The sequence below is a fragment of the Malurus melanocephalus genome, unplaced genomic scaffold (assembly GCF_030028575.1).
Source record: "Malurus melanocephalus ecotype Western Australia unplaced genomic scaffold, MMel_1.1 scaffold_321, whole genome shotgun sequence".
NCBI lineage: Eukaryota > Metazoa > Chordata > Aves > Passeriformes > Maluridae > Malurus > Malurus melanocephalus.
The window spans coordinates 678,292-687,275 of record NW_026623553.1 but is presented as its reverse complement, the minus strand read 5'-3'; the positions used below and the strand labels follow the sequence as shown (position 1 = coordinate 687,275).

The 8,984-nt window shown below is 57.2% G+C and overlaps 1 protein-coding gene across 2 annotated transcripts; it reads left to right on the top strand.

The window, feature by feature from the left end:
* The first annotated feature begins 957 nt into the window (after positions 1-957).
* On the top strand, positions 958-7,489 carry HBEGF (heparin binding EGF like growth factor). Of its 2 annotated transcripts, XM_057377684.1 has the most exons (6): positions 958-1,080; positions 1,336-1,509; positions 3,448-3,625; positions 5,540-5,695; positions 5,809-5,901; positions 7,001-7,489. In XM_057377684.1, the coding sequence occupies exons 1-5, from the start codon at positions 1,038-1,040 to the stop codon at positions 5,879-5,881; spliced, it is 624 nt and encodes a 207-aa protein (XP_057233667.1). In that variant the 5' UTR covers positions 958-1,037; the 3' UTR covers positions 5,882-5,901; positions 7,001-7,489. The 2 variants fall into 2 exon arrangements, with proteins under 2 accessions (XP_057233667.1, XP_057233668.1); XM_057377685.1 differs by lacking the exon at positions 5,809-5,901.
* Positions 7,490-8,984: the final 1,495 nt, after the last annotated feature.

The following is an 8,984-nucleotide window of genomic DNA, read 5'->3' as shown; positions in this document are numbered from 1 at the left end:
TGGAGACGGCAACAACAATGACAGGAATATTTGTTCATGCCTAGCTGAGCCCAAACCAGCCATGAGCTGGGGCTCCGGACCTCGAGAAACCAGCCAGAGGCCTCTGCTGGCCCAAACGGGAGCTGGGGCAGGAGCCTGCACTTGACCGGTGCTGACATCAGAGTAATTTTTTGGACTGTCACCTGTGTTGAGAATGGGGCCAAACACAACACATGGTTGTAGTGCGAAGGTAAAGGGGATGGGGAAGCTCTGGCCGTGCCCAAACACAGCAGGCTGGACAGGGACTAGCTGTGGGGGTATGAGATGAGACTGTGACTCAATCATTTGGGCTGCAAAGGGACACAAAGGGGGCTTTGGGGACAGAAAGGGTCTCTGCTGCCATCTCAGGCTGCCACCACCTCCTTCTCCCATCGCTGGTGTAGTGGCACATGGATGGCACTGTGTTCCCCGTCAGAGGGTCATCCCATCCCCAGGGACAGGAAGAGGCGCAGCCCCGACTCCTGAGGTCCTGCTTCTCACCTGGTGCTCCTCCTGTGAGGTGCACTCTCGGGCCACCTCGGGCACCCATCCCGCCAGCCAGGCCTAGGGCCATGGGGACCATCGGGACTCCCCTTCTCTGCCCGCAGTTGTGACCACTTTCCCCTGGCCATCTCCTGCCCTCTGCACCCTGCAGAGAGCCTTTTCTCCCCGGGCTCCCCGGGTTCTGCCTCTCACCGCCCAGCCCAGCCCAGYCCGCCGCGCAGAGCGGCATCGGGGTGGCGGTGGCTGTTGGTCCTTGGCCCGTCTGCTCAGCGAGAAGACCCACCGGGCCCAGGCCACTGCCACTGGCACAGGTCCCGGTCCCGGCCGACAGGACGCCCCCGGAGCGGTGGGGAAGCCCTTCCCGGGGGCGGGGCGGTCACAAAGACCCTCCCCTSCCCGCCCCGCCCCGCCGCCCGCAGCTTTCTACCCGGCGCGGGGCCGAGCTCCCGGAGAACAGACACCGCAGAGGAACCGAGCGGAGCACGGCAGGGGCTGGACGTGTGTGCCCGCAGGTCATGGACGGGCGAGCGGTGCTGATCCAAGCGCTGCTGGCAGCAGGTACGGGCTCGCGTGGGGAGGGTCTCGGGTGCGGGCAGCKCATCCCAGCGCCGGGCTCAACCGGAGGGTCCCGCACATGCTGGGGGAATGGTCTTGGGGAATGCGAGCATGGCCGGTCCTGAGCGGACGGTCCTGGGCGCGGGCAACGCGGCCCYAGTCCCGAGTGTGGGCAGGCGGGAAGATTGGCCCCTGCCCCGCGTGGAGGGTCCCGGGTAGGGCAGTGTCAGACCCCACTCCTGACCGCTCTCTCCGCAGTGTGCTCGGCGGCGGCGGGAGGGCTGCGCCGGGACGAACTGCACAACGAGGTGCTGCACAAGGGCGGCGGCGGCGGGGTGCCGGTCCCGGCCACGGCCCCGCTGCTCGGCGGCAGCCCGGAGAAGGAGGGCGGCGGAACGGCCTCGGGGGACGACTTCAGCGAGCTGCCGAGAGGTATGGACGGGATAAGGGGTCCCAGGGCGGGGTCGGGGTCGCGGGACGGGCTGGATGGAGGCGGTTGGAGCCGGAGAAGTCGCGAAGGCGCCAGGTTGAGCTCGGCTCAGCCCCGCGGGTACGCCGGCGGCAGCTCCGGCTCCGCTTCGGAGGGACTCGCAGTGGTAGCTTGGAGCAGTGCCCCGGTACCGAGCTCCGGTGGTAGCGGGGGAAACCAGAGTGGCACTGGCCCGTGGGGCACCAGCACGGAGTAGTAGTGGCCCTCATGGCATGGGCTGTCCGTGTTCCTGAAGTCCCCGGCAGGGCAGGTTTCATGAGGTTCCGGGCCTCAGCTGCTTGCTTGGCCGGGAGGAGGCAGAGCCCCTCGYGGGACGGGGTTGCCGTGTCCGGAGAGCCGCGCTGCCCTCCCGGCGGTGGCMGTGGCGCGGGGACCGCCGTGAGTCACCGCCGCCCACGCGCGGCTGCTCCTCATTCCGCGGCAGGGCTCGTCAGCCGCCGGCCCCGCCACGGGGGCGGTGGGGGCACTGCCGCTCTCCGGGGCTCCCGAGCACCCACGCCGGGCTCCTTCCCCCGGGCTGGCACCCGAGAGTGTGTCCCAGGGACTCTTCTGGGGATGGGACCGGGTCGCATCGCGGACTGAGGGGGTGACATGTACCTGTGCCTCTCACAAGCGGCGTGCCGAGGGCTGTACCTGGCACCAGGAGCGTGTTCTGCCCCGTACAGCTCACTCTGCCATTTTCCCGTGTTTTTCTATGCTTTCTGGCTATGCCAGCAGACTACATGTAACAAAAAGCTGGCAAAACCGGGCTGAGCCACTCGCACCGGGGGGACTCAGCCCTCGGGAAACGCAGCAGTGTGTGTTTGCTGGCTGTGGCTGGGAGATAACCCGCAGGGCAGGGGAGGCAGGGGACGGAACAGTCTCTGCTGTCAGCCTCGTCCGGGGTTTCCTCCAAGCCGCAGAGTTTCCTGGAGTATCGGTTTTCTCCAGGCACAGTGTGGAGGATGTTGAAATAACTTTGCTAGGTGTGCAACCAGTGTGTGCCAGCGTGAGAGGTGCTGGTTGTGTCAGGAAGTGGCTGGGAAGGAATTGGGCAGGTTACAGCTTGCCAGGTTGGACTCTGCTGCCTTCTCCTCTCCAAGCAGCCCGGGGCTTGGTTCACTGGAGTCCCTGAGCATCATGTTCAGGGGGAACTAAAAAATCCCCCTTGAAGCAATGAGTGCCCTCTAACACCTCAGCACCTAATGAGATCAAGCTGGGAGTTGATCTTTTTGGCATCTGCACATGTTGAAAACCATTCCAGTACCCTTGCTAGTATTGGRGTGTGTATGGGTGAGGAGCTTGGTGCTCTAGTTCCCACCAACACAGCAGGGAGCTGGCCTGCCACCAAAAGATGCTGGTTACTGCACCATAATTAAAACATACCCTTGTAATTCATGGGAACCCTGCCCTAACCATCTCTGGCTCTGCAAAACCAAAACTTAAGGCGGGCTTCCTCTTTTAATCCTGCCCTGGGGTGAGTAAGGCATCCTTATGCCCACGGGAAGGAGAGTCCATCAGAGCCATGAATAGGGTCTTAGAAAAGCCTGTGCTTGTCAGGGAAATAAAGGCCAGATAAAAGGGGCAATAAGCAATGTTCTGTATTCAGTGGAAACTGGTGCATATAATAGCAGCATTTGAGATGTATAAAGCTCTGTTTCTCCTGCCCAACTCCTTTCTTTCCTTGAGAATTGTTCTTAAGAATTGGAAAGGCCATGATATTTGTGAGGAGCTGGAAAAAAAAATGCCCCCCACCCCGGGCTCGGGGGCAGCTCCCAGCACAAAGGGCTRTGGGAGCCAGGGCTCAGCAGTTGTGGCAGCCCTGRGATGTGGCTCTGCCTTCCCTCTGGCTGGCATGTGGAGCTGATCTGACTGSCTGTTCTTCCCAAATTGTTTTCCAGTTGCCTTCCTGTCAAAGCCTCAAGGCCTCGTTACTCCCAAGAAAAAAGGGAACGGCAATAAAAGAAGAAAAGGCAAAGGCCTGGGGAAGAAGAGAGACCCGTGCCTGCGGAAGTACAAGGATTTCTGTATTCACGGCGAGTGCAAGTACCTGCGAGACCTGGGAGCTCCCTCTTGCATGTGAGTTGCTGGCGTGTGCCTGTGTGGGGGGAGCCTTAGTCACAGTTCCTTCAATTCTCTGGGCTGGGCAGAGGAAAAGCGGAGATATTTTTAGTGCATGCTCCCTMTCCGTGCAGGGACAGCTCTGACTCGGCCTCTTCCTTGTACTTCTTGAGAAGTGTCCACCCCTCCCCCAAACCTGTCATGGCCTTGGAGCCAGCGTTCCCTGCCAGCACGGTGAGCTCTGGCTGAGCTGCTGTGCTGGAGGCTGCAGAATGCTGTGTAGGGCTGGGGTCTGGCAGCTGAGGGCTTCTGCAGGTGTGATGTGGCAAACCTCAGCCTGGCCCTGCCACTGTAAATCCCCACTCGAGATCTCCGGGCTCCTGTATCTGTCAGGGCACATCAGGGCAGGTGGGAGGAGCATCTCTGCCATGCTCCCAGCGAGGCAAAGTGGAGATGGCACCTTTGGGGACAGCCTGCCAAAGCCATGCCCAAGCTGTCCCTTGGCCTGATGAAAGACAGGGCTGTGTACCCCTCCTTGCCCACYCCCCTGGGGTRCAGAGCAAGCAGGARCTAGATGAGGCAAGCAGAGGAGAAAGTGTTTGCCTGCTGCTGGGGCACCTGGATACAGCAGCTAGTGCAGGAAATACCCAGGGGTGCATATTTGATCCCCACTGACGTGGGATGGACTTGAGCTGGCAGATATGTAAGAGGCTTTGTTCTTCACTATCAATCCTCTGAGCCACCCAGTCTTGAGCCCAGGGAAGATAATAGCTCCCTGGCTTATGGTGCCCACAGGATCTGCAATCTGCAGGGATCAAGCTCCACAGAGTCCCTCTAACTCCCTAGTTTCTCTCTGTGGAAGCTGTCATGAAGATGGACCCTTGCACAGAGGACTCAGGACTGCCAGTGAGGGGAGATCTTTGCAGGCTCAGTTTGGGTTGGTGACCCAGCACAATGTGGGGTACAACACCCCTGCCTATGACTGGGACAGCCAGGCATCCCCTGCCCAGATCTCTGAGGCTGRGAGAGAACCTGGGACATGGGCAAGAAGCAGGGATTTGGAGGCTGGCTGTGTCTCTTCAGCATAGTGGTCTGTCCCTGGGTGGCATCTCCCAGAGCCATCACAGTTTTTTGTAACAGTGGCCAAGTGCCACAATATCCTCTGATAAAAAGGCCTCATGTTGACTGGTGTCACTCAGTTGTGGCTGCTCTTGGTGGCTGGCTGTGCCTCTGTCACAGGATCTCCTGGAGTGTTGCTTCCTRGGGCACATGGTGGAGTGAGAATGCTGCTGGACTGGGTCCTGCACCTTTGCCCTGTGCCCAGCCTTGCTGCTGTGCCTGGGAGGAGATGCTGGCATGTGGCATTGTGAGCCCAGGAGGAGGGCTGGGCTGAGATCAGCCTGAGGGTCAGTGCTGCTGGATATAGAAGGATAAATATATCTGTTTGCATCAGTGTGATGTGGCTCAGGGAGGGCTGGAAGCCTCCCAGCCTGTGTGGAGCGTTATTTCTGTTACATGAGCAACCTCCCAAGTCTCCAGGGATGGGACACCTCTCAGCTGGCAGGGTGTACAGGGACATCSTGCTCCATGGGAAATGGTGGGCCAGCTGCCTCACTGCTCCCTTCCCACTTCCAGAGGTGATCTGGGCAGCCTGTATCTGCCTGGGGGTGACTGGGAAGAGCACAGACCCCAGTGCCTTCTACKGGGGGAGACCTCAACCCTTCTAAGAGTCTACTTGGTGCAGAAGCTTAATTTACCAGTACAATAGAGATGATGGTGACACCAGACCTACCAGCTCAGGGGTGTGGGGACCGAGGGTGCTGACTAAGGCTGAGCACACAGGCTGAACACCCTTCCCATGGGGTGTGGGGGAACTCAAAGATCTCCTGTCCCTGCTCACCACTGACCTTGATGACTTTCCTTCTTGCCCAGATGCCAGCCAGGGTATCATGGAGAGCGCTGCCACGGCCTCTTGCTGCCGGTGGAGCACCCCCCCAGTGCGTACGACCACACCACAGCCCTGGCTGTCGTTGCTGTTGTCCTSTCCTCCCTGTGTCTCGTCATCATCGCAGCCCTGCTGATGCTCAGGTGAGTGGGATGGGACTGAATTCTCAGATCTGCGTCCCTGGGAAGATTGTGTGAAAGAGGAGGGTGACAGGGACTTCTCCATGCCCTGAGCATCCCTTTGCTTGGCCTCACAGGTGTCACAAGAGGGGTGGCTACGATGTAGAAAACGAAGAGAAAATCAAGCTGGGCATCACTGTGAATCACTGAGGATGCCAAGTGCTGGCGAGGTGAGCCCCTGGCTGGGCACGGGGCAGCAGTGGGGCTGGTGGACCTGTGGGGGCTCTGCTGTTTGTGCTGGCCGGAACTGCTATGTGGATCCTGTGCCAGAGAAAGGAAGGATCTGAAGGTGGCCCTAGTCTGGAGAAGCAGCTGGCTAGATTTGGCCTGAGAGCCTGRGCTGCTCTACAGGGTTCCAGCTCTGTTTTCTCCCCTTCCTGCTGAAATCCCTGTCCCTTGACACCCCGATCACTCCCACCTTCTTTCTAACCTCAAGTCTCTGCTCCGTGCTGTTCCATGAACACTACTGTTCCAAGCTTTGGGGATGGTTGGTAGTAGGGAAGCTGTTTCTGTTTTGTTTAGTTTTTTTTCCCACTTGTTCTGCTCTTTCTCTGACCCTCTGAGTCACTTCCCCTCCTTAGATATTGCCTCTATTTATATATATGTGTAAAAAACCCCTTTCCTTTTTATTTCCACTCTGCCTATTACTTGCACCAGAGCAGTGCCTATCAGCTTGGCACRGGGGTATCTTGCTGCCAGCCCACGCCATGTTCATCTGGCAGGGTCAGGGTGTATGCTCTGCCCCAGGGGTGGCTGCAGGGCTGGGTGCTGAAAAGCTGTCAAACTTCCTCTGGTCTGATCTAAACCCTGACGTTAGATGTGGTCATATGTATTACAGCTACTTCTCTTCTTCAAAAAAAAAGAAAAGTCATTGTTCTTTGTGAGGATGAAGTAATGCGTTCGGAGAATTTCTGTCATGTTCGTCATAGTGTTGGGGGTGGGAATTTTAGCTGTTCATAGGAGCTGAATTTTTGGGAAGGAGATCTGGCACAAGCCTTTTCTTACTGTCCCCTTTACCCTGGGTATTACAGGGATGGATATGTCCAGGAAAAAATGTGCTGTGGCCCCTGGAAAGCCATAGTGGAGTATGTTGGCTCCCATCTTCCCGGGTCCAGCCCCAAGAGGCGCGAGTGGCTGCTGGGGCTTGGGTCCACCAAAGTTCTCCTGCCGGGCCGGGTGGGACAGCGCCTCTATGRCACCATGCAGGGATTGCTCTGTGGCACAGCAGCCCAGGACAGCGGTGTGAGCTCTCCCTCCTCTCTCTTGCAGGGGCCGGCACTAATGCACTTCTACCTCCTGGAAGAGGCGAGACCGCGGCGCCAGTGGCACGGGGCTGCGGCACGCTGGGGGCTGGCTGGAGCACCAGGACGGCGGGGCTGCTCGGGCAGCGCGGCACTGCGGCAGCTCCGTGGCCACCTCCGGGACAGAGCGGGCTCGGGAGCGGTGCTGGTCGGGGACACAGGGCCTCTCCAGCGGCTCTCCGTCCACTGCAGTGTGTGCTGAGGAACAAGCTGTGAAAGGGAGGAGACCGGGCTTGGGGCTTCCTTTGCCGCAGGAGGGGGGGGAGGGTAACAGCTATTTAACAAGATATTTTTCATTTTAAATTATATATTTATTTTAGATAAACTGTACATAGTATTTATATTTATTGTAGGTCTGGCCCTGCATCCTTCAAGTAGGTCAAGATGACAGGGTCAGACCTCCCTTATTTTTTAAGTGCAATGTAATATTCTAATAAATAACACTTTGTAACAAACACTTGCATTGCTAAATTAATCACGGAGGTGGAAAGGAGTTAGAATTCTGAAGGTTGCCTTCAGCACYGCTTCATGCTGTTGGGGTACTGCCAAAAGCAGCAGAGACCCTGAGTGTGTGGTCAGGGGTGCTGGGTCAGCTTGTGCCATCCTTGGGGAGCAGTGTGGTGTAAAGGGTTGGGGGSAGGATCCATCCAGACTTGGCCCCATGTGGATTATTTTGGAGATTKTCTTCATCTTTGCCAGTTGATGCTCTGGGAGGGTGTGATGTTTGTGGGTGTGCTCACCAAGCAAAATGTGCCTCCAGCATAGATAGAGCCACTCTGGCCATTGATCCATTCAAATGGGATTGGTTCCTGGTTTTAAGCCAGCATTTGATATTTAGACACTGGCATGGGCTGCCCACAGATGCTGTGGCTGCCCCATACCTAGAGGTGTTCAAGGTAGATTTGAAYGTGGCCTTGAGCAAACTGGTCTACTGGAAGATGGACTGGATTATCCTAAAGGTCCCTTCCAACCAAATAATACTATGACTTGGCAAAAAAACATCCTGAGGTGGACCCACACCTTCCTTGCAAGGAATCCCAGCTGTTCTTGGGGTGATTGCAGGTTCCTGGAGTTGAGGTAATTCCAGCAAGTATCTCTTCATATTGTGGGTCAGGAATGATTCCTTACTTTTCAGTTAAAAAAAAACATCCAAACCAATTGTGTCTTCTTCCCTGGGGGCAGAGAGAGCCTGTGGCTACAGACCATCCTGGTGGGAATAGCTCGTCTGGTGTCTCAGCAGGCATGTGGAACTYGTGCTTGAAGCCTTTCTCTGCCTTCCTTCTTCCCCACAGGGATGTGCCACAGAYGGCGGTGCAGACTGGGCTGCCCACAGGTGGGCATTTAACAGGCCAAGAGATGCAAAACATGTTTGGGAGATGTAGGGAGGGGGATGCTGGCTGGATCCATGGGYTGACTCCCTCTGCCACACTGGGCTGGGAAAGGTTGGCAGTCTTGTGATTGCTCCCTAGGGTTCCCCTTATTGCACCACATCTTTGTCAGCAAAATGGACAGAGGGATTGAGGGCAMCCTTGGCACATTTGCTGATGACACTGAGCTATGTGGGGTGCTCGACAGGCTGGAGTGAAGGGTTGGATCCACAGGGGCCCAGACAGGCTGGAGAGATGGGGCTGATGCAAATCTTGAGAAGTCCAACAAAGTGGGAACTGGATCAAGGCAATCCMAGACACATCTATAGAGTGGGCAGAGAAGGAATTGCAGCCCTGGGAGAAGGACTTGGAGGTGACAGGTGAAGGAATTCAGTATAAGCTGTCAATGAGCACTCCTAGCCCAGAAACCAGTGGGATACTGGGCTGCATCCAAAGAAGCATGCGCAAGAGGTCAAAGGTGATTCTTCCCTTCTACTACTTACAGTTCTGGTGTCTCCAAAACAAGAAAGACATGGAACTGTTGGGGCAAGTCCAGAGGAAGCCACAAAGTTGGTAAGAGGAGTG